This window comes from Phyllostomus hastatus, unplaced genomic scaffold (genome assembly GCF_019186645.2).
Source record: "Phyllostomus hastatus isolate PE091 unplaced genomic scaffold, TTU_PhHast_1.1 phas_scaffold_385, whole genome shotgun sequence".
In the NCBI taxonomy this organism is placed as follows: Eukaryota; Metazoa; Chordata; class Mammalia; order Chiroptera; family Phyllostomidae; genus Phyllostomus; species Phyllostomus hastatus.
Genome location: NW_025334026.1, coordinates 12,682,690 through 12,706,794, shown reverse-complemented (window position 1 = coordinate 12,706,794; position 24,105 = coordinate 12,682,690). Strand labels below are relative to the sequence as shown.

Sequence of the window (24,105 nt, the reverse complement as noted above, 5' to 3'; positions counted from 1 at the left end):
GGTGGAGGTGGAGGAGTGAGCAATAGCCAGCTCAGCAGATGGCAAATGACCACGACAAGAGACCCATGGTTCATTCATTGTTCAATATGCATTGAGTACTGGCACGAAGGAAGCCATGCAGACCTAGGCATGGACCGGACTAGGTCCCATTCACCACCGCGCCTCTGTGCCCAGCACTGAAATATGCTATGACTGAAACTAATGGGTGCTCAGTCAACGCTTGTTGAATAAACGAATAAGTGTCTCTGCTGAATAGATAATGCTGAGCCTCTAAGCCAGCTCAATTAATAGCTGAGTGAGCCCTTGAATGAGTCCTTTAAAATCACCAATTCAAAGGAATAAATGCACCCCTATGTTCATAGCAGTGCTATTTACAATAGCCAAGATTTGGAAACAGTCTAAGTGCCCATCAGTAGATGAGTGGATCGAAAAACTGTGGTACATCTACACAATGGAATGCTACACAGCAGTAAAAGGGAAGGAATGCTTGCCTTTCGTGGCAGCATGGATGGAACTGGAGAGCATTATACTCAGTGAAATAAGCCAGGCAGTGACAGACAAATACCATATGATCTCACTGATGCCTGGAAACTAAGGAACAAAATAAACTAATGAGCAAAATAGAATCAGAGGCATGGAATCCCAGAACAGACTGACAGCAGTAAAGGGGGAGGAAAGGGCGGGACTGGCTGAAAGAAGGCGGAGGGACTAGTGGAAGGACAGGCATACGTGCGTGACCGTGGACATGGACAATGGTGCGGGAACTGACTGTGGGGAGGGCGGTGGTGGGACGGTATCAGAGGGGGAAAATTAGAACAACTGTAACAGCATAAACAATTTTTAAAAATCTACTTTGGATTAATTTTAATGAGGGGCTTAGACTAGATCAGAGGCATTAAGGGCACAACATGCAGGGCAGCTACGCCAGCTCTTGCTCCCAGGCCAGCATCACCAAGCACCTGCCGTGCCTGGATATCCTCAGAGCCCTTTCTGACGCCCCTTCAGGCAGCCGTTGCTGGTCAGACGTGGTTGGTGACGGAACCTGTCTTCTATCCTGGGAAGGGGCGAGATCCTCCAGTCCGTAAATCTATGAACAAGGGGAGAGAAGCGAGGGGTGGGGAAGGATCAGGTGAGGTTCCTTGGAGGTTTCTTGTCCCAGTCTTAGGACCCTCTGAGTTGTGCGAGTGGGTGAGAAGGTCCGGCGGAAGTGGGCAAGAAGTGTAGGTGTGGAGGGGCTGGGTGGGTGGGCTGAGGCCTGGCTCTGCTGAGATTTAAAATGCTCCTGTGTCAAAGTAGGTCAGGAACTTAAACGTGAAAGGGAAGCTTTCTACAGAGCTTCTAGAAGCACGTCTGTATGGCCAGTTAGAGGTGAAGGTGTCTTCAACAGCACAGAAGAGACACTACCCAGAGAAAAGATGGATAAGTTTGACTTTATTAAAATCAAGGACTTCCATTCACCAAAAGATAACACTTTTTAAAAAGGCAAAGCATGGAGCAAGAGGTCTTTCTAACACATTAACCAACCACAGCATTGTGTCAGCACATATAAAGGACTACTACAAAACAACAGGAAAGTGCCAAACAACCAAATTTTCAACAATGGACATCAGGCTTGAATAGACACTCCACGGAGATGTCCAAATGCCCAGGAGGCATGGGAGAACATGCTCACCATCACTAGCCATCGGGGAAATGAAAGTCAAAACAAAACGATAAACCTCTAGATGCCCACCAGAATGGCTAAACGTTAAAGACTGACTATTCTGTCAACAGGACTCGGAGCAACTGGAACTCTCCCCCGCTGCCGGCAGGAACGTAAGACGGTGCAACCACTTAGAAAGTGGCCTGAAAGTTCCTCAAGAGGCTAAACACACACTTAACATAAAACCCAGCAGTTCCACTTCTGCCTCTATACCCATGAGAAATGAGAACATGTGTCCATAAAAAGAAGGAAGTATTCCTGGCAGCATTATTCACAATAACAAAAAAAAGGAAACAACTTAAATGTACATTAACACTAGAAAGGGTAAATAACATGTGGTATATTTCTAAGATGGAATATTACACAGCAATGAAAAAGAATGGCCTACTACCTGAATAAATTTCTTAGGCACAATATGAGCAAAAGAAACCAGACACAGAAGAGTACATACACTGGGATTCCATTTATACGGAGTTTGTATTAGTTTCCTGGTGCTGTCATAACAAATTATCACAAACAAAAGAACTTTATTCTCTCATAGTTCTTGAAGCCAGAGTCCAAAACCAAGGCGTTGGAAAGGCTATGCTCCTTCTGAAGGCTCTGCAGAAGAACCCTTCCCTGCTTCTGTCTAGCTTTTGGTGGCTAATGGCCATTGCTGGTCTCCCTTGGCTTATAGGTGATTCACTCCAATCTCTGCCTTGATCTTCACATGGCCACCTTCTCCCTGTGTGTCTCTGTGTCCCGGTTCTTCACATGGTCTCCTTATGGTGCGTCACATAGGATTTAGGACCCAGTGTAATCCAATATGACCTCATCTTAATTGGATTGTATCTTCAAAGACCCTATTTCCAAATAAGGCCACATTCATAGGTACTAGGGGTTAGGACCTGAACATATATTTTAGAAGACACAATTTGACCCGTGACAGAGTTGAAGAACAAGTAAAACTAATCTGCGGTGAGAAACGGCAGGTGAGCGATGTGCTCTCTCGGGTACTGACTGGGAAGGGGCACAGAGGGGCCTGCCAGGCTGGGGACGTCCTGTGTTGCTGTGAGTATGGCGATACAGGTACACAGACCTGTGAAAGTGCACGTCTAAGCTTTGTGCACTTTACTCCGTGTGTGTTATTCTTACTTTAAAACACTCTTGTGGAGTTGAGTTAGGTGTTGGGTAAGCAGGCATCGTTGTGCAAGTCGATATGACAGCACACACACAGCACACACCCACAGACAGACCGACACATACGCAGACCCACCTGCCCTCCCTGACGCCCCCCATGCAGGCCTCGGTCCCTCCTCTGCGGTCAGCAGAGGATCCAGGCTGCCCTGGTGATTTCGAGCATGGAGCATGAGGCAGAGGAAGGATGAGCCTCAGCTGGAGCTGAAAGCCATGCCTGGAAACACGGAGACCACCCCACTGATCGCACTTCCTCCTCTGGGTCCTGGAATGAGAGAGTTCAGGCAGCTGGGTCTGCTTAGGATAAACAACTTCAGGCAAACCCGGGGGCTGGAGAGTCTCAGGCCCTGCAGGATCAGACCTCCGAGAGACAGAGAAAGATGCCAGCAGGAGCACAGAGAGACTGCTTGCAGAAAAAGCTTCACACACAGAGACAGAGACACACAGAGAGACAGAGAGACAGAGACAGAGACAGAGACAGAGACAGAGACTCAGAGCAAGAGAGGTGGAGAGAAGGGGACAGAGTAGGGGACATTCATCCATTCACCTTTTTCCTACCGCCCAGGTGTGTGTTCTGGGCCAGACCATGGGGGTGCTGGGGACACAGAGGGCCTGAAACACAGCACCAGCCCCCAAGGAGCGCCTGAAATTGGAAGCAGACAGTCCAGCTATCCAGAGGGAGGGGGCCGGGCATAGGGCAGATCTGCCTCCTCTTTCAAAGGAGTTTGTGTCTCATTCGCCTCCCTCCAAGCACCCTCGAGAATCTGGAGATTGGACAGAGCCCAGAGAGCAGAAGTGATGGGCCATCCCACGGTGTCCGGACCACAGACTCAGCAGGAGGGGGAAACGTGGGCAAGAGTCTTTATTGTTGCTTCTGTGGCAAGGAACCGGCAAGGCAGGGTAAGCAGATTTGGGATTGGCTAGTTTGAATAACTTCAAACCCAGCATGATCTTAGGCATAGGGGCTGTCCCTGGCTGCCTGATACCTGGCCGTGGGGTGAGTAGTGCAAGTGGTGGTGGCGGGGGAGGGCCCGAGTGTGAAAGCCATCAGGGAGGTGGCTTGGGTGTGGACCCTGGCATGCTCCGGGCAGGCTGTTTGCTTTCTCTAGGAGTTTGTTAGCCCCGGGAGGGGCTGTCCCTCCAGAGTCAGCAAGGCTCCAAGATGTCAAGTCATCAAAAATACAGAATAAAAGGATATGATTAATACAGGGGAATGAGAGCACCTCCGCATTTGTTTGGGAACTAAACCAGCTATTTTCATGGAAGCCCCCAACATGGTGAGTGGGTGGCAGGAGCACCACACAGACTGGAGTCCGAAGCCCCATCTCACCGCCTCTGAGCAGCCTTCCCAGACTGGCCCTGCCTGGTGTCTCCGCTGCAGGCCACCCCTGGTGAGCACTGTCAGGGTTTTTCTCCTGCGCCAGTGAACTCCCACACACACATTGCTGGGGAACACCAGGGATCTCACCAGTTTGGGCTGATGGGGAAAGAGTGGGCAGCTCAGTGCGAACCAAAGAATATTCTGAAGGAAATAGATGAGAACAGCCATACACCTGCTTAGATACTCAGACCACCTGGGAACACAATGTGGCCAGAAAAGACCCCCTCAGAGAAGTCAGCACAGGGGCGGGTCTTCTTTGCATCTTGTTTCAGGAAGCGCACACACCTCCCCACATGCGCCCCTCAAGAACCAGAACTAGAGGGTCTGCTCTCAGGAGGAGGGCAGTGACATGCTGACGGTCAGGAAAGGAGCCACAGAATCTGGAGGGCTTGGTTCCAGAATGCCCCCTCTCTCAGGACCCCACAGGCCCCTGTAACGGGCTGGTTTGTGTCCCCCCGCAAATTCATATGACGAGGCTCTAAGCCCCCGTACCTCAGAATGTGGCTATATTTGGAAATAGGGTCTTTAAAGAGGTGTTTGAGTTACAGTAAGGTTCTTAAGTGGGCCCTAAACCAGTATGACTAGTGTCCTAATAAGAAGAGATTAGGACAGTGACACATAGAAGAGAGACCATGTGAGGACACAGGGAGAAGGGGCCATCGGCCAGCCAAGGCGAGAGGCCTCAGGAGAAACCAACCCTGCCGAAGACTTGATCTCAGACTTCCAGCCTCCAGAACCGTGAGACAGTCAGTTCCTGCTAATGGTGGCACCCCAACTGTGGAACTTCGTCATGGCAGCCTGAGAAAAGTGGCGTACTCACCAGAAACCACTGGTGGCTCCGTCTTTTCTCCAAAATCAGAAGCACTGTTTGCCAGGCACAGGTGACCTTCATGCACAGCAGCCTGATGGCCAAGGTTAGGTCAGTGTTCTCATGCTCCAGTGTGCATCAGCATCACCTGGTGGGCTTCTCAGAGCACAGGTCAGTGGTCCCACCCCAGAGTTTCTGAGCCAAAAGATCTGGGGTGGGCCTGAGAATGTGCATTTGTAACATTGATTAGGATGCTCATTAAACTTTGAGAACAGCCTGAGCCCCCTGTGGGATGGTCCCTCGTAGAGAAGGGCCACCTAGCCCAGTGGTTTTCAAACTCTGCTGTGCACAGGGAGCTGCACAAATGCTAACACCAGGGCCCTACCCCAGAGGTTTAGTCTGGGCCACGGCCCGGGCAGTGGAACTGATGCAGCGGAGCCCCAGGGGTTCTGATGCGTGGCCAGGGGCCAGACCCACGGCTCCAGTCTGCAACCCCTGTTCGGAGGCAGCTCCAGGCCCAGAGGATGGGAGAAGCTACCCAGCGTCACGCAGCGGCTGGGGCAGGTCAGGGAGTGGGACCGTAGTCTCCTGAGGACCCCCAGCAGAGCGGTGGTTTTGTGATTTTTTTCAAGCCCCAGAAGCCTGTCTTCAAATGAAATGTCACTCAGAGCCCTAGTATCTCGTATAAACCACACAAAAACCGGGAGCCCTGCCCACCCAGCAGCCCCACCTCTGTCCTGAGGAACATGCCCTGAAACCCCTGATCTCTCCCAGGATGTCCTTTCAGGGGGCTCCGGAGAGTCCGAAGCACTTTGGGGTTAGGAGCAGGCATACCCGCCCCCCAGAACAGCGATGACCAGAACTTGGGTGCCAGCACCCAGCTCTTATCCGCTTGGCAGGAGTACGACCTGCGGCCAACCCAAGACAGGGGTCAGGGGGTTCGTAGCACGTAGCAAAGGAGTCTCCCTCCCCCTAATTCATTTGTTCGCCTGTACACTGACCCGGCCACCCTGTGGTGCTCACTGTTGAGCGGCCTCCTTTCCACGAGCAGGGCAGCAGCCTGATGGAAAAGGCAAAAACAACCTGGAAACAGTCACCGCAACAGTGTCTCTCAGACTTTCTGGCCATGCCATGCAGAAAAAAAGATTCATCACAATCCAGTGCTCATATGCAAATACATGTAACTCAGACAAAAGGTTCAAGATACAGGCTGATTTGGTCACCTGTATTACATGTGCATTTATTTTATTCTATTCCCGCATTTTTAAATGCTGTTCTTTACCCACTAAATCAATGGCACACCCCACCAATAGGTCACATCCTGTAATTTGAAAACTACTGGAGGCATGGGAAAGGCTGAGCAGGAAAGGCCAACATCTTCCCCGAGTCAGTGACTGGCGGGCTCAGAGCCGGTGGGGACAGCTGGGATCTGTGCTTTTGGGAGCTTGGAGAGGAGCAGGCAGCCTGTGGGTGGTCTGATGGGCAAGGCCAGCCTCAGTCAGAGCTGCCCTCAGCTTTCCTCCTCCTGCCAACACCACCCATCACATCTTCCTTTGAGAGAAGGGAACAGGATTCAACTCTGGCATCATCTCCTCCAGGAAGTCTTCCTGATTGCCCCCCCTTTCCCAGGACTGCAGGTGCTGATGTCCTGTCTGTACCCCCTTCTAAAGCCTGGAGCTTAGCCAGACCAAGCAGCTCAGAAATGTGGAGAGCAGAATAAATGAGGGAATAGATAACCCAGGCCCAGTGGGAGCCCCTGGCCCAGCCTTGCCTGCCTCCCACCCTGTATCCTGGCAGCTGCCCTGCCCGCCCTGTGGGACCCGCCCGGCGCCACAGGAATCAGGCCAGCTGAGGGTTCCGGGCATGGGTGGAGGGGTCTCTCCAGGGCAGGGAGTGACCAAACGTGGTGTAGGGATGAAGACTGGCAGAATACTGGAGGAAGAGAGCTCCCTGCCCAGCAGTGTTCCCAGTTCAGGCTCTTGGAAGGGCTCCTGGGCACGGCGGGCTGGGGGAAGGGAGGTGATAACGGAGAGCAGGAGGGAGCATTGCTGAGAGCAGGGCAGAGAGAGCGTGGGTCAGGGCGGGGCGGGGGTGGGGGTTGGGGGAGCCTGGAGGGCTCTGCCCATCAGGCCCCTGAGCCAGCACAGAAACCCCTGGGACACCCAGCACTGAAGAAAAGGCCCCGCTCCCCAGGCGCTGAGTGTGCCCAAAGCTGGGGCTGCTGCCCCATGGAAGAGCAGTGTGGTCAGCAGGGTGAAACACCCCAGAAGCCCCAGCTCCAGACCACGGTGCCTTGGGGTGACCCCGGGCCAGTTGTGTGTTTTCACAAGACTCTGTTTCCTCACCTGGGGAGCAGGGCGGTTTATGAAGTCATGAGCCCCTGTGTGTGTCCATCCTGCATCCTGCCCCTCCCACAGCACACCAGGCTGCAAGCCAAAGCAGTCTGAAGCCTTTTTTAATTTGAGAAACTATCCTAAAGGGGCAGAAGACTCAGGGGAAAGATGTGGCACCCGGCGGAGTGGGTCCCATGAGCGGGTCACTCCTTGCAAGCATCCCCAGGGCCAGCCCAGGGCTGGGCTCCCTGGCCTCTGCACATTCTCAGGGTGCACGAAGGCACAGAGGCTCCAATAAGGGGATCATCAAAGCGGGGGCCCCCGCCTCCAGGCCCCATGCTCTTGACGCCTGGATTTCGGTCAGGGGTGGCGACAGAGACCCAGTAACTGGGGTGGGATTTACTGCTGTCCATGTGACGGGGGCTCTGAGTGAAGATTAAATAGATCTAAAGGAGATACCAAGAGTGCTCTTTCTGGCGGCCAGAGTTTGTAGACAGGGCTCCCAACCCTGTGTTTATAAACTGGGATAATAATATCTGTGATCGCAAAGAGCGATGTGCTTTGTAAACTGTCAAGTGTCAAAGTAGAGGCGTGTTCTGGACTCCTCATCCCAAGTGCCCTGGGGAGGGGCGCTCAAGCACCCGGCTCACAATGTTCCCCCCAGACCGCAGCAGACGGGCGATGTGGGAACAGCACGGGGCAGAACGACCGGTCCAGGACACCCACCCCCCACCCGGGCCTGCACCCGCCAAGGACCCAGACTGACAAATGACTCAGACATGCAAACACCCGGCCTGAGCAGAGGCCGCATTGGAGATGCCGCTCAGGAGCTGGGGTGCCCGGTGGGGCGGGCGGGCGGTAGTGGGGCTGGTGCTTGTGGGAGGGGCTTCCTCCCCCTCTGCCTGCCCCCAGCCTCAATTGTTTGCTCCAGTTGCCTGTGATGATGTCATGGACCTCATCCCACGTTTGAGCACTTGCTGTGTACCAGGCTTATTAAGACATGAGCCTTGGATCTTGAAGGCCTGTGAAAACCCCCGTCTCCATAGGAGGAAACAGGGGCTTCCCTGCATTCATTACTGTTTATACCACCATTGTCAGGTATGCCTAAGTGATCTGCTAATTATGCTAATCGTTAATCCCCATCGTCACCACTGGCCCCCTCTGCATCCCCCCCGCCCCCCCCACCCCTCCTCTGCTCCCGCACCCCGGGCCTGGGGCTTGCAGAAGCAACCTGTACTGGAAGCCCAGCCCCCCCACCCCAACTTCTAAACCCCTCTCCGAGCACAGCCTCTTCTTCCCTCAGGCCACTCCTGCATGATGAAGTGAGACCCAACGAGGGGCCCAGACCGGCAGCGTCCCTGCAGACCCTTTACCTCCAGTGAAGCCTGCCACCTGTCCTGTAGCAGGTCCCTTCCTTCCCCGGCTTCTTGCTCTCAGAGGGGTCCCTGGCCATGTCTGGGACGAGATGAGCTGCAGAGGGCCTTTCCGTGTCCTCGCCGAAGTGCTGGCCCTGGGCCGTGGCTGCCTGGTGCCCTTCAGGAAGCAGCGCCCTCTCTGGCTCTGTCACCAGCTTGAGGGCAGGGCCTCTCCCCGGGGCTGCGTGTCGTGGCTGCGCCCAGGCCGCTCCCTGCCAGCCCTGCAGGATGCCCCTCCTTCCCCGGTCCTCTCCCTCACCCTCGTGGGCCACTTACCTGCAAACTTTGAGCAGCAGGAGCCACCGTCTGGTGTCCCCTCCTCGCCTGTCCTAAGTCAGATTCGTCCTCCCTCATCGGTCCCCCTCCTGGTCTCAACCTGTGCTGTCCCCTCTGGTGGCCCCTGGCCACACATAACTTCTGAGCACTTGAAATACGACTAGTCCAAATTGAGATGTGTTCTAAGTATAACTTACATACCAGTTTTAAGACTTAGTACAAAAAAATGCAAAATATCTCATTAATAATTTTTAAGTATTTTTATTGATTATACTGTTACAATTTTCCCAGTTTTTCCCCTTTTCTCCCCCCTCCGCCCTAACCCCCCAAACCTTCCAGCATTCTCCCCCTCCTCAGTTCATGTCCATGGGCTGTACATAAAAGTTCTTTGAATTCTCTGTTCCCTATACCGTTCTTAACCTCTCCCCGTCTATTTTATGCCTACCAATTACACTTCTTATTCCCTGTACATTTCCCCCCATTCCTCCCTACCCCCTCCCCACTGAAAACCCTCCATGTGATTCTCTTCCTGTTCTCTTCCTGTTCTGGTTGTTTGCTTAGTTTTCGCCCCCTACAACTGAACAGGTGGCCCAAGACAAAGAAATAGGCCCAAATGAAAGAACACAGCAAAACTTCGGAAAGAGAGCTAAGCGACAAGGAGACAGCCATCCTATCTGATGGAGAATTTAAAGCCCTGGTCATCAAAATGCTCAGAGAACTGATTGAGCTTGGTCATTAATAATTTTAACTTTAATTATAGGTTCAAGTGATAATACTTTAGATGTATTGGGTTAAATAAAGCATATTACTAAAATTAATTTTACTTACTCTTTCTTTTATGTTATATGGCTACAAGGAAACTTTCAATCAGAGGAGGAGGAGGTTCTGGCCCCTCCCTAACGCCTGCAGCTGGGTCTAAGGGATGAGGGCGGTGGGCTGGGGGGAGGTGTGAAGGGATCCTTTACCTTTCTGCTGCTTCTCTCCTGGAATATCTGCACTTGAACCCAACTAGCATGCATTTCAGTCCCAAACCTCACCTGGGTCCATATGAGAAAGTCATGTTCCTCCCTCGCTCACACACAGGCATCCATGACTGACGGCAGAGACTTCTGCACTTGGAGTGGGGACAGCAGGGCCCTGGGTCCGGCTGACACTGAGCTCTTCCCAGGCAGCGCGTGCTGGTCTCTCGCTGGTCCAAGGTGCCATGCAGACAGGGCATCCTGCACTCAGTAGGTGAGAGGACCATGTGCAGACAAGGGAGAAAACAAAATTTGCGCCCCCAGGGTCCTGGAGGCCTGTCCCCATCTTCTGGAGAGCACACATTTGCTTATTACCTGACACTTTCAGACAATGGAGGAAACAGAAATGGTCCATCCTTCAGCTGGCTTCACTGATGGCCAGGCCAGTAGGGGATAAGATAATGCCACAAGCTCCACCTATGGGGGCCGGCACTGAGGATCCTCAGGGAAATCCTGGGGGCAAGGATGCCGAGAGCACAGATCTGCAGGGAGGGAGTTTCTGAGCAAAGCAATGACATGTTCAGAGTTGAGTGGAGGCTGGAGGCTTTGTTCTCCCCAGACGGGTGCACCTGGAGGGGCTGAGGACAGAGATGGCCTGTCAGGGACTCACCGGGATGCCCAGCAGGTGAGGCTTGTCAATGATAACGGTGAAGCCAGGCTCACGCAGCATTCGATGAGCCCTCTGTGGAAAGTTCTACATTGATACCTTGTGTACAGCTATGCAGGGAGGTGGCACAGAAGAGCTGAGGACTGTTGGATTTCCTAAATGTATGAGTGAGTGAACAAATGAAAGTTGGTTGACAACTCTAACCCCCAGTCCTTACATTATGTATTGAATGCATTGGACTAAATTGCCCTGGATAATCAGTTCACTGGGCTGGAGGCTGAACTGAGGCCCCCTTTGGAGGGGCACAGAGCCTTGTTGGATGCGAGTTAATGAAGCTCCTGTGATGAGCACGGAATGCTAAGAAGAGGGAGGGACACAGGTGAGGGGCAAGATGCAGGGCCCTGGTTTTGCAGAAGGAGGTCTAGCCTGTCAGCCTCAAGTTTATCCCTGCAAGCGCCCCTCCACACCTCTCCCGAATCCCCCCACAGCAAGCCCTCTCCAGCTGGCTACAGCCTCTCTCCCGGTCCTGGAATTAATAAAGACTGAGCAGACTGCGGTTTGCAAGTCTGAAAGCCGGTTCCTGCCCACGTCATTACCCTGAGACGAGTGGGGCCCAGCTCCTCCCCGGCACCCCATCCTCCCCCCTTCCTGAGAGGAGGCAGGCATACAGATGTGCCCCCGGGTCTCCTGTCCCCACCAGCAGGCACATCCAGGCACTGAGCCTCAGACCCTGACCCGGAGCAGCCTCTACCTCCCCAACAAGGGCTAGCTTGGGCTCTCGATCTCCATCAGCTACCCCCCAAACACCCCGGATGTAAGGGCCTCACACTTTCTGTGCAAACAGCTGTAAGGCAATTCCTCTGGCATGCCCACCCCTTCCAGACCCCTGGAGTGCCCACCACCTGAGAGCAGGAAGAGGAAGGGGTGGCCCAGGGTGCCAAGGTGGCCTGGGAGGGAGCCTGGCCCCAAAGCTACTGTACAAACAGGAGTGGTGCTTGCAGAGCTCGTGGTAGTGACGGCGGCATCACAGCCCATACCAGCACCCAGTGAGTACAGAGCATTTTGGATCGAGCAGGTGCAGTACAGAAACGTACGATCACGTGTTATTTATGTTCACAATAACCCTCCAAGGGAGGGATAGTAATCACCATTTGACAGATGAGGAAACCGAAGCTCTACGAAGAGGTGACCCGACTAGAAAGTGCTAGAGCTAGAACCGAGGCCTAGTCCCGGGTCCCCGAGCCCATTGGCATCTCCACTCTTGGCTGCCCTTGGTGGCCCTCCAGATGGCCACGATGCTCCTGGCCAGAGGAGAGGGTCATTTAATTCCTTCCCTTGATGCCGTGGCTGTGTCCTCCCCTCATTCTCCTCCTGGGTGAGGAAGGAGGGGAGAAGCTCTCAGATCTTGTGGCCTCAACTTTCCCCCTCCCAGGCTGTGATAAGGGCAAGTACCACTCTCCCCCTCCTACCCTGTGGCCCCCAAATTGCTTCCCTCTCCCCAACCCCCAAATGCCCAGGGTCCTCGTCCTGCCTGGTTAGGCGAGTATAACCCCGGGCCTTCTGGAAATGCTGGTCCCAGCTGTTTCAGCACAGGGCCGCCCCCTTCTGGCCACCCGAGGAATGTCAGCCCTGAGCAGTCAGGGGCTGGGAAAGAACCAGCAGTCTAGGAGTTCCCATGTCGGTCTGGGTGCTAGCAGTGCTCAGTGTTGGGACAGATGGGGGCCGAGTGGTAAAGGGAGACCGGGTCACCTAGCAGTCTTGGTGGGCTTCCCAAGCCCCTGTTCTCCCATGGGCACCTTGGGGGTTCAGCCTGATCTTTGCCAGACACTGTGGCCTGCACAGACCAGCATGTGGAACTGTGACTTTGATCCATGTAAGGGGAACCCTGTGGTGTGTCAGGGTCTCCCACATGTCCCCCAGATGCCCCAGGAAACAACACCAACATGGTCTCAACTCCCAGGCCATTCCCCTGTGCAGCCCCTCACCCTCTGCAGCCAGGGACCACAGACCTGACAGAAGCCCCCACCCACCCAGACTTCAGGGGACAGGCTGTGACCTTAACTCCTGCAGAATGGGACAAGGTATTGTGTCAGGGTCCCCCTTCCAGCTCCCAGATGCCTCAGAGGATAACAGCAATGTGATTTTACCTTCCAGGCCATTCTGCCTGTAGCAACCTCAACCTCCGTAGGCACTGGCCCTGGGCCGGAGCCCCAAGACCTGCCCAACACCCCACTCCCCTAGCTTTGAGCAGGGCCTGTCTCGGGCCAGGCCTGGGGGTGTTGGGGAAGTCTGGAGGGCCAGGGTGGGGGCAGAGGCGCGGGACAGCTGGCCTGTGTCCCCACACTGGGCCCGGGGCCCAGCCGGAGGGGCGGGGGCCTGGCCACTTGGGCCTTGGCTGGGGCTGGATTTTTGGCCGGGCTGCAGGGCCCTCCCTCCTGCTTCCTCTCCCGAGGGCTGTCCTGGCAGAGGCCCCCCTCACACTTTCTGGCGGGAACAGGGCCAGCAGTGAGAGAACAGCCACAGAGGGAAAGCGAGAGAGAGAGAGATGAGGGGAAACTGTGTGTGTGTGTGTGTGTGTGTGTGTGTGTGTGTGTGGACGCGCACGCGTGAGCGAGTGTGTGTTTTAAGGAAAAGAGCCCACAGTCCAGTCCACTCAGACCCAGCCTAGGAGGCTTGTGAGCCGGCCTTTCGTAATTGCCCCCCTCCCCACAGCCCCCTCCCCCCAGCCTCCCCCTTCTCAGGCCCTCCTGCCCGCCCTCTCTCCCTCCCTTCTTCCCTCGCAGCCGAGGAGGCAGCAATTACGCTTTGGGGATAAAACGAGGCGCGGAGAGCAGGCTGGGGCATTTCTCCCTGAGATGGCGGGTCCGACAGCTGCAGCCCTGCGGCCCGGAGTCCTCCTGCTCCTGCTGTCCATCATCCACCCCTCGCAGCCTGGAGGTAGGCCTCACCCTGTTCCCGGAGCTTCCCGCAGATCCTCCATCCTCCTGGCCAGGTGTCTGGGCTAATGGATGAGAGGGTGCCCTTCGCCCCCGGCATCCTCCAGGGGTTCCCAGGCAGGAGCCTGGCAGTCACTAGATCCTTATAACCTCCCCTCCCCAGACCTAGCCCATTCTGAGGTGGAACCTGTCACATAGATACCCCACGATGTGGGATGGTCCCAACAGGGACCGGGTTCTGCTGCTCTGAGGGGACTGAGGGGCTCCTGCTCTGTCTCTGCGCTGTCGGGGCACTCTCCTGGCGGGGGTGTTGGGAGCATGCTGAGGATGGACAAGGCGCCGGCAGTTTGAGTACCTGTGGACCCAACCCAGTGAGCACGTGTGCTCTGCAGGCAGGGGACGTGAGCTAGCGGCCAGCCAAAGTGAGCTCTGTGACTTCAGCAGGTTCCTTGTCCCCTGGGAAGTCAGGAACCCCTCTGAGGAAGGTCAGAGTTAGTTGATTATGGGTTTGCCGGTTGGAAAGCTGCTTCTGTGGTCTGTCCCTGGAGAAAAGGGCTGGGACTTCTGAGTGTGTGAAGTGTGTGCACACATGCATACACACGCAAACAGAAATGAGTGTGTTGCATGCTATTGCACAGGTGTGCATGGCTGTATATGCCCAAAGACATCACCAAATAGTGGAGGAGGTTTCTGGGATAAATAGTGGAGGAGGTTTCTGGGATAAGGCTCATCCCTGGACAGGTATGTGTATATGTGTGTACACGTGTGTGTACTGGTGTGTTTGGGGGAGGAGGTTGTAGGGTATGTGAAAGTGCCTGTTGACATTCACAAAAGTCTGCCACCTGACAGACATGTACACAGGGGAGATCTCGTGTCCAGGTGTGTCCTTAGGTGTGGGTTGTCTCTGTGCACATGATGGTGCACATGCAAGTGCGTGTGTGGCAGTCGTTGTGTGGAATAAAAGTGAGGACGGGGAAGCTGGGTAAAGTGTCTACCTCCTGGAAGAGGCAGTGTGGCTGATGGTAGAGGCTGGAGTGGACCTTGGGGCAGTCCTGGACCATCTAGAGTGTGTCCTGCCCCAGGTCCCAAGGGTCTCCCCATGGGGAGGTTACACACTTTGGGGACCCCTGGGAGGGCCACACCAGGGACCCCTCTAGGTGCTTCTGGCCATGGGCAGATGGGGGTGAAGGCCCAGGAGCCGTGTGCGGGGGTCCCGAGGTGGGGTCTGGTCCCTGTGAGAGTCCTCCTTACCATGAGAATGCAACCTCCGTGGGGACCACTGCAGGGGGCACATGGGGCAGGGGAGCAGGGCCGGGCAGGAGGGCAGCAGCGGGGGGCCAGGCAGGAGCAACAGCTGTTTCCGTGAGATTGCCTGTCTGGACCGGGCTGCTGGGAATAGGGGCTTCCTGCACAGAGGTCATCAGCTCCCGGCCTGACCGGCACTACGGGGTATATGCGCCATCAGATGGGGCCCGGGGGTGGGGAGCGAGACAGCCCAGAGGACCAGCACCCCACTGTCTGAGCGCAGCAGCTCTGGACCTGCCTGAACCTCCCCCTCCAAGGCGTGGCCCTGAACACCTGCCTGCCTGCTCAGAGCCCCCACCTGGAGCATGGCAATTAAGCCCCACAAGAGCCCTGACAGTGAAGAATTACCAGCTTCGCGTCACAATGGGGAAACTGAGGCACAGACTGGCTACAGCAGCCCCCGGAGCTTCAGTACCAGCCAGCTCTCTGCCCTGGGCCAGAGGATGAGGGGGTGGCAGCCAGGTGCTGGGCAACATCAGGGGAGGTTCAGACCCAGGGCTGAGTCTTCTGGGACGGGCAAGCCCTAGGGCAGAAGGCACCCTCTCCTTGTCCCCTCAGTGACACTGGGAAATGCTCCGCTGGCCTTCGTCTTCCCTTGCAAACGTAAATCACAGCTCTGTCGCAGGTGGCAGAATGAATCCTGGGTCTAAATAAGAGGTACATGACTGATGAGGTCCTTAGGGATTTGTGCCCAGAGCCTACCAAAGTCTAGAGAGGTCAAGGAGTGGGCGGGGCTGAAGCACACATGCACACACAGAGCTACATGACTGGCTGTCCTTGGGGAGCCCAGCGGCCCCCTACCCCAAGAGAGTGTCACCCTCATAGGTTCCCCAGCTCCAAAGAGCCACATTACCAGTGGAGGCAAGAAAGGGGCTCCCCGGGATGACTGTGTAATGGAAAAGGTTGTCTAGACCCAGTTCGAATGAGTCAAAAGTAGCTTTGAGGACCGGGTGTCCCAGACTCCCATACCATTGAGGGAGGGAGGGAAGGAGAGAGGAAGAGAGACAGAGAGAGAGAGAAACTAAATTAGGCATCTCCCGTCCCCCAGAAATATTATCAGGGGTTTTTAAATGTATTCTTGAACTGAGGATGATTTGGAAGATGAGGTAGGACCCTGACAAAGCTGCCCAAGGGACACCAATGACCAATGAGACTTCAGGGCTGAGGACCTCTGGCTTAGGGGTTGATCTGCTCTCTGCGTCCATGAGGCCGACACAGGAGGGCAGACGTGCCTTGCGGGCAACAGGGACTAGAGTCCGTCACTGGGAGGACAGATTGTTTTTGAAAAGCCCTTGGCAGCCTTTCTCCAAACAAGCAGCAAACAGCTTCGTGTGGTCTTATCTGCTCCCCAGGCGGGCCCTTTGGACTCGGGCTTGGCAAAAACCCCTACCAAAGGACCGCTTGCCCACTGCTTGCTCCCAAACAGCCTTCTCCCAGATCTTTGAACTTGGAGCCCAGGCCCCAGGCAGAAGGCCCTGCGTGTGACTGGGTTCAGCTATGAATCCCAGGCCAGGCACTTAATTTCACTGGCTCGTGGTATCCCTGGCTGGAAAATGGGGAGAAACCTCCCTTCCCTACTATCTCCTAGGGCTGGTGGGAGGCTCCAGCGATGCAACATCTGTCAAAACTGTATCAAATAAGAGAACTGTGGGAATGTAGATTCTTAAAATGATGTGTCTTCTTATTTAGCATTTGTTAACTTGAACTGATCGACCTTTGTAATTAGTGCACATTTATAAGCTTTCATTTCCCTTTTGCCATGTTGCATCTAGTGGGGAACAGAGTGCAGAGATGGAGGAAACAGACAGGACTAGGGCAGGGGTGCCCGGAGGGGTGCCTTCCAGAAACCCCAGGAAGGCTTCACAAGGAAGCAGAAGTGACGTCTGAGTTAGACCTTTAAAGAAAGGTCAATGTTTGAAGGGCTCTTATTGAATGACAGGTGAGACTCAGTGTATAGGCTCCGGGAGGCAGAACTAGAAAGACAGAGGGACAGAGTCTCTCCTGACAGGAGGAAGGCCTCTCTGCAAGTAGAGCAGACAGCATCAGGAAGTGGTGATTTTCCCATCACTGGAGGCGTGCAAGCAGGAACACCAGGGGATGTTTGCAGAAAGAGGTTTCAGCCCAGGCCAGAAGACTGTTATGATCTCTGAGAGTCTAGGATCATGATTCCAAGATGCAAGAGACAAGTTCACCCTGGACTAGCCGGTGAAATAAGCCAAACCCACATAAAACAAGACAAGCGTGCAGCAGGCCAACCATTCCGGGCCAGCTAAACAGTGAGAATCACAGGCTCGGAAAAGGCAGGAGGGAGAATCTGAGCTCAGTCCTGATGGAAGGGTAGGACTTGGAGGGAGGAGAAGGCATTCCTGGCAGGAGGACCTGCTCAGGCCAAGGAGTGAAGACAAACTGCTGCAGTGTGAGAAGTGACCGCTGCCTTTTCGTAGGCCCTCGACTGGCCACTGTCTCATCATCTCCTCGCCTCCCCTGCTCCTGAAGAGAGGAGGCCGGGCAGGGACCCTTCACACCCACTAAGTCTTCTCTACTTCCTCAGTGCCAGATGGGGATCAAAACCCGTGGTTCCTTAGGCTGTCATGGTTCAGGCACGGGGTTTGGCACATGCCACTGGGATTTGAATTGTGGGGGTGGGGAGGGGGGAGAGGAGATGGGTAGGCGCTGGGGGAAAAGGAAGCAGAGGAGGAACTGGCAGGCCTGGGAGGGGCTGGGTCATAAGCAGGTGTGGGACAGTAGAATCCCAAGAGAGGAAGTGGGGGTTCGGCCAGGTCCGAGTGCTAGACCAGGCCAAGCAGGGAGACCCCTAGGCTGCTTGGGGATAGAACAGGTCGGCCCCAGACCCGCAGGCAGTGTCTTTGCTTCCCCTCCACCTGGTGTGCCCATTGTCTATTGAGCACCCACTGGACACCCTGCCCCAGGCCGTGTGCTGTGCTGGGACATGGATACAAAGACATCTTTGGATAAAAGGACATTTTTTTTGAGAAATTAACTGTCTGCCAGGTCCAGGGCAGGACAGGTCTCCCTTAACTGGACCATTTGACAACTCACAGCAACTTTGCACGACAGTGGCTATCGGCCCCACATTGCTGAAAAGGAAACTGAGGCTCAAAGGGGTTAAGTGACTGGCCCAAGGTCACACTGACGGTAGGAAGTGGCCCAGCCAGGAGTAGAGGCAGATGGGTCTGTCCCGAGCCTCTTGCTCCCTCCACCCCCCCAACACTGTTCCCGCAATTGGCGCTGGACCTGGAGAGGAGGGAACGAGGCCGAGGCAGAGAAAGGCCCAGAGCGCACCCGGGAAAGGACAGAAGAGACAGTGCTGGGAGCTGGAGGCCAGAGCCAGGGAAGGCGAAGGCATCAAAGGCTCGATGCGGGCCATGTGTGTGCTTGGCAGCGGATGACAGGGCTGCAGCCCTCACTCCCAGTGGGCCCGCCCTCCTGGGGCCACCACGTCGAGCCCCGAGGCTTTGACCAGATTTCTTGCACACTCGGGGCCTGGAGTGCAGTTCCTGGGGGACCGCAGGCCCTGGGGGTGGGTGGTGGCGCCAGGACATTGGCACGGGGTGGCTGTGACAGCTTGGCATCCCCTGTTCTGCTGGCCTGTGTCTGGGGCTGACAGGGCCCTGGGGCCAACAGACCAGCTGTGTAGCATCGCCAGGGCACAGAGGCCAGATGTCTGTCCCTGAGGCCTCTGGATACACCACAGAGCTGACCTACACTGTCCCCCAGCCTGGCCTGTGCCCTTTTCAGCAGGGTGGTGCTGGGGCTTGGGCTGGGGCATCGGCAAGGTGGCTTGTCAAGGTCGGGGCCATTCTGAGGCGGTGGAGTTAGGGCCTCATCTGCAGCAGGATCATTTGTTGCCACGACCAGGCCAGGGGCTGGGGCCCAGCCTCACAGCATTCCCCAGCGAGAGCTTCACTGCTCTGTGGGGACTGAACTCGTGATCTTGGCTGCGCAGGCAGTCCCTGGCCTGGCCAGTGAATTAGCTTTTCCTTAGGAAACTATTCACTTTGCTCATTCATGGTGTCCCCCTCTGGGGCCCGGCGCCTCCTAAGACAGCCCTATGTCAGGCAGCCAGAACCCCACCCATCCACTGTTGCCCAGTGGCTGAGGACGCTGACCTCACGCCGTCCTATCAGTGTGGGAATGGCTGCATTTTTACTGGCAGCGGCCGCATTTCCTTACCGCTCACTTACAGCCCAGCCTGCTCTCCCACAGCCCTGGCCCCTGCCTATGCTACTCAGGGCTGGAGAGAGTTGGCTGCCCAGTGAAAGGAGCTCAAACCCAGCCTCACGCCAGGGCTTCTCCAGGGAGAGAATTGTCTGGGTTTGAATCTAGGCTCTATCTCTTCCCAGCTGTGTGGCCCCACGCATGTCCCTTAACTTCTCTGAGCCTGATTTCACATCTGTTGAGATGAAGATAGTAATCCCAGCTCTTCTCACCTCACAGGGTCACTTTACAGAGCACGAATAAAAAATGCTTTGAAAACAAAATTTGCTTTGTGGACGTGCAATATTATTATCATAATCGTCGTCATTATTGTTACCATGTTTTTACTAGTTCTGGCTAACACGGAACTCTACCTACTTCCTTTCAGGGGTCCCGGGGGCTGTCCCTGGAGCCATCCCTGGAGCCATCCCTGGAGTCATCCCTGGAGTAGTTCCTGGAGGCATTCCTGGAGTTCCTGGAGCCATTCCCGGAGTAGTTCCTGGAGGCCTTCCCGGAGGAGTTCCTGGAGCCATTCCTGGAGCAGTTCCTGGAGGAGCCTATTACCCAGGTAATGTACAAAAAACTTCCACATACCCCGGTGAGGCAGACTGCGAGTCCCTTCCTGAGAGGTGCACGTTTTGACACTACTGAAGGGGAGAACATTGTCATGCCTACCACAGAGGACACACAGGTCACTCCTACTTAGAAAGTAGGCAGTTTACATGGCACTGTGTCACACCTGTTAAGAGCATAAATCTTCTGAAAGATGAAACAGTGCTTTTGAGGCTACAGGAAAGTGGGTGTCTTCACACATTCCTGGCATTCACGGTCCTCAAACCATTGACCTCACTTTTGGAAATCCATTGAAAGGGAATCATTGACAAGGCGAGAAAAGGAAGGACCTGCAGCAAGGTTCACAGGAGTGGCGTTTGTGAAACATGAAACGAGGACCCACCTGACTAGAGGACGTGATGCAGAAAAACTCTGAAACATTACCCCGTTACTAAGAAGTACGAGTAGGTTATCTGTTGTGCAATGTGATGACGTGCTTTCCAAGTAAACACAATATAAAAGCAACAGCCATGTGCAGATGGAGACTGGGAACCCCCACCCTCCCCAGAAGAAAATGGGCAGAATGTTGGAGCAGCGCCATCAGAAGGCCATATTTTCCTTGAATTCAGGGGGATGAAGCATAAGGCTTTATTTAATACAGATTGAAAAGTCAAGGTAATATTTTCAATCCAGAGCTGACATGGAAGGGAGGGCAGCTCCCAGCACACTCTCAGGCACACACACTGGCACCGGACGATTGGCCCAATGAGACAGATGAGGAAACGGAGGCTCGCAAACTCCAGGCTTGCCTGAGGTCGTGCAGCTAGGCAGCGATGGATCTGACCGTGGGTTGATGGGTGGCTTTCTGGCAGGGGCACTGTTGAGAGTGCAGGGGCACTCTCTCTCTCTGTATATATACTGTGTGTGTGTGTGTGTGTGTGTGTGTGTGTGTGTGTGTCCCACAGGGACTGGCCTCAGAGGCCTGGGAGGAGGAGGTGAGCTCAGAAGCCAGATGTGGCTCCACACTGAGGGGCATTTAGTGTCACCCTGACTCACACAGGTCCTCGAAACCCAGAACCCCAGAACCCCAGAAGGCCCCGGCATCAAGGGCCCCCTTGTTTCATCGGCTGAGTGTCTGATGGAGAGAGACTTGTCTGAGCACTGGAACCCACCGGCCTTTTGAGCATCCCCCCAGGCTTCTTCCCTAGTGGCCCCTGCCTTTTTTCACATTTCCTTCGATCCTGCACAACATTCCTGAAACGCTGGCTGAGCGGGTATTATTGTCCCCTTCAGAGGCTGAGAAACTGAGTCTGAGAGAGTAAAAACCACAGATCAGGACTGCAGCTGGGCTTCCCACCAGGCGTCTAGACACTGGGCTCCCAGCAGCTCCCTGTGCAAAGGGAGGGCTGTCCCTGAGGGCCCTTTTAGGACTTGGAGAGTAAGAGCCCACAATGCCCTTGCTTTGCCCTGGGGGGATACATTGTGAGACAGGTGGGCCATTCACTACCATCTCTTTCCTCTGCAGCTCTGGGGCCTGGAGGCAAACCACCCAAGCCAGGTAAGACTGGAGGTCTTTGGGCACTGAAAGCAGGCCAAGGGCCAGGGGAGGGGAGGGGAGGGGAGGGGAGGGGAGGGGAGGACACAAGGAGCTGTTGACCTATCAGTGGAGCCTCCAGGCAAAAGGCAGGAGGGAAGTGGTGGGCAGTTCCAGTCCCCCAGGTATGAGCAGTCTCAGGCTGGGCTGAAGGGCTCTGGGGACAGGAAGCTGGCGGCAGCTTGTGTGAGGAGTGTCCAGCATTTATTCTATAAGCGCGGATGTGCCGAGCCGCCCTGTCCCTTCCGCACAGGGTTTCAGAAACAGCCTAGTGATCAGGACAAAGGTAAGGGTTGAGGTTCCAGTGGCCCCAAGCCTATGCATGTCACTCTGAGGCTCGGACACAGATGGTAGGCTCCAGACTCCACCTGGATGGTCCCCTGACTCCAGACCGAGCCCTCTCTAACCCCGTGCCAAGATCCTCAATATCCCTGGCCTTGCTGACAATGTGAGCCCTTATCCTGATCCCTCGCTGAACCCTGACTCCAGACCAAGCCCTAAACTTAACCCAGGTTGGACCCAGGCCCTGGCCCCACACAAGCATCCCTCTTGATCCCGGGCCCTTTCTGGCTGTGTCTAGACCATGGAGTTTCCGGGCAGGAGATGTGACTGGATTGTCCTGGCCTTGCCGAATAGGCCACCAGGGTCCACCACCAGTTCGAAAGAACACCCCCAGGAAAGACAGGGTGTGTCCCTCCCGGGAAGCACTGGCAGATAAAGAGCAGGTGGAGGAAACGGTGTCTCTGTCCAGACCGATGACCCCATTGGTGTGAGATGCTCCGCGTGTGGCCTTGGCACTCCCCACCGTGCTCTGTGTCTCCCGGCTCTGAAGCCCTGAAGCCCGAGGCTCTAGGACAATTTGCAAGTCCAACAGCTCTTACGAAATCCCGCTGTGCGATGATCCAATTGCAGATGAATCTGCAAGACCCAGATTCCCCTTCCCTGCAAGCCCATCTGGGTTTTGAAATGCCAGGGCTAGGGCCAGGCTAGAGAGAGGCCGAAGGGCAGGAAGCTAGGGCTTGGGGCTTCCTGGGGTCTGGGGTTCTGCAAGGCCAGAGCCCTAGGATTCACTGCCGTTCCTGCCAGAACCTGTATTCCGCCTCTTTGGAGGGACCTTCCCAGGGTCTTTGATGGTAGAAAGAATGGAGGGAAGGACTAGGTAAGCCGAGGTGTAGAAGTCGGTCTGTGCTTAGTCAAGAAGACCCAAAATGTGGAGGCTGTGACTGCAAAGCTAGAGGGGAGATTGGCTGGTCCCATTGGCAGCAGGTGACACATGTCACGCTGTGATTAAACACACGAGGGAGAACTGCAAGAACTGCACAGAGTCCCATGATAGCTGGTTGCTAAAGTGAAGCTTTTAGTAACGATTTAGTTTAGACTTCCAAAAGAATTTTCAGTTCAGGGTGAAGAAGGAGACCAAAATAAATAAATACATACATAAATACATAAATAACAGTCAGGGCATCTCCTTCTGATGAGAGGGCTGGATCTCACAGACTCTCTGTGGTCATCTTTTAGCCTCAGGGCTCTGGACTACAAAGGCCTGGACAAAGCCACAGTCCCCCTCCCTCCCCCAGGCAGCTCCCCGCATCCGGGCCACGGGGATGTCCGGGCCTGCCCAGGCAAGACGGAACGGGGCATAGGCCGTGTGTGTCGTGCTTTGGAACAATTAATCCCTTGGCGAGCAGTGGGTGGGTGGCCTGGCAGCTGCTCCCCCTGGGCCTCGGCGGCTGGCCGGCCTGGGCTCTCTGCGGGGGACCAGGCAGCTGGGAGCCAGCAACACCCACACCCTCAGCACTAGCTGGAGGCCAGCCACCCATGTGAGAGGACCGGAAGGAGCAGGGCACACCTACTGGGCACCCTGGCGTATTCCCCACACTAGGTGCTTTCTGCTCATGATCTCACGGGTCCCAGGAAGGTCAGGGACACAAGGGCCATCTCCTAGGCAGGGAAACAGCCTCAGAAAGGTGAAGTGATTTGCTCCTGCATGCCACTGAGTCAGTAGCAGCAGCAGGATTTGAATCCAGAGCTCTCTGATTCCAGAGAGAGAGAGAGAGAGGGTTGGGCTGGCCAGGCCCCTCAGCTCCCAGATGTAGTCAGCATCTCACCCCTCCTCCCCTCATTTCCAGGGGCCAGACTCCTTGGGCCATTTGGGCCAGGTAAGTCCAAAGGAAGGAGGGCAAACAGCAGTGGAGCAGGTCATGCTGGAGGGCAGTGTCGGGACCAGACTGCTAGAGGGAGTGTGGGAAAAGGACAGGCAGCTGCAGAGAGGTTGCCTGTTCCCAACCCCGCTACCCCAGCCTTTCTCACTTCTAGTTCAGTTCCCATCTTCCCTTCCCAGCCCCAATGTGGTCAGGAAGGCCCGAACACGCAGGTCCCCTGCCCTGTTGGAGCTCAGGAAACAGGCCTGGCTGGAAGGAAGCCCCTGAGAGAGCTGGGGAGGGGCAGGGCCTATAGTTCTGGGAAGTGAACTCCACCAGCCCCGGGCCGGGCCTGCCTCACACCCTGCACGCCTGGAAGGCAGACTAGGCAGAGTTAGAGACCCATCTTTCAGAGGGGCTGGCTGAGTTTCAGATGGGGCCAACTCAAACAAGTAGGAAATGAGTAGGGGGAAGGGAGACCACACCCAGCGAAAGTCAGGTAGACCCTCCGGGCTTGGCAATTGGTTTCCAGCGAGGGCTTCCCTGGGCTCAGCACCCTGGCAGCCAGGACTGGTGCTTGCAGGAGAGATCCTCACATAATTGGAAACAACCCCGGCTCGCTTGTGAACTCCAACCTGATTG

At 55.3% G+C, this 24,105-nt stretch overlaps 1 protein-coding gene and 1 long non-coding RNA gene across 6 annotated transcripts in view; one reads left to right on the top strand and one right to left on the bottom strand.

Moving 5' to 3' along the window:
* Positions 1-834: 834 nt before the first annotated feature.
* On the bottom strand, positions 835-8,922 carry LOC123806503. The gene is made up of 2 exons (XR_006783496.1): positions 8,774-8,922; positions 835-1,087 (listed from the first exon to the last, which is right to left on the bottom strand). It is a non-coding gene; the product is annotated as an uncharacterized LOC123806503 (long non-coding RNA).
* A 4,555-nt stretch (positions 8,923-13,477) lies between these two features.
* Positions 13,478-24,105, top strand: part of ELN (elastin) — a 31,440-nt gene continuing 20,812 nt past the window's right edge. For 4 of the 5 annotated variants that reach the window (XM_045819591.1, XM_045819589.1, XM_045819590.1 and 1 more), the window contains exons 1-3: positions 13,479-13,654; positions 19,565-19,744; positions 21,254-21,286. In XM_045819591.1, coding sequence (XP_045675547.1) covers positions 13,573-13,654; positions 19,565-19,744; positions 21,254-21,286 — 295 coding nt within the window. In that variant the 5' untranslated portion in view covers positions 13,479-13,572. Of the gene's footprint in view, positions 13,655-19,564; positions 19,745-21,253; positions 21,287-24,105 lie in introns of all 5 variants that reach the window. The other variant, XM_045819592.1, reaches the window with a different exon arrangement.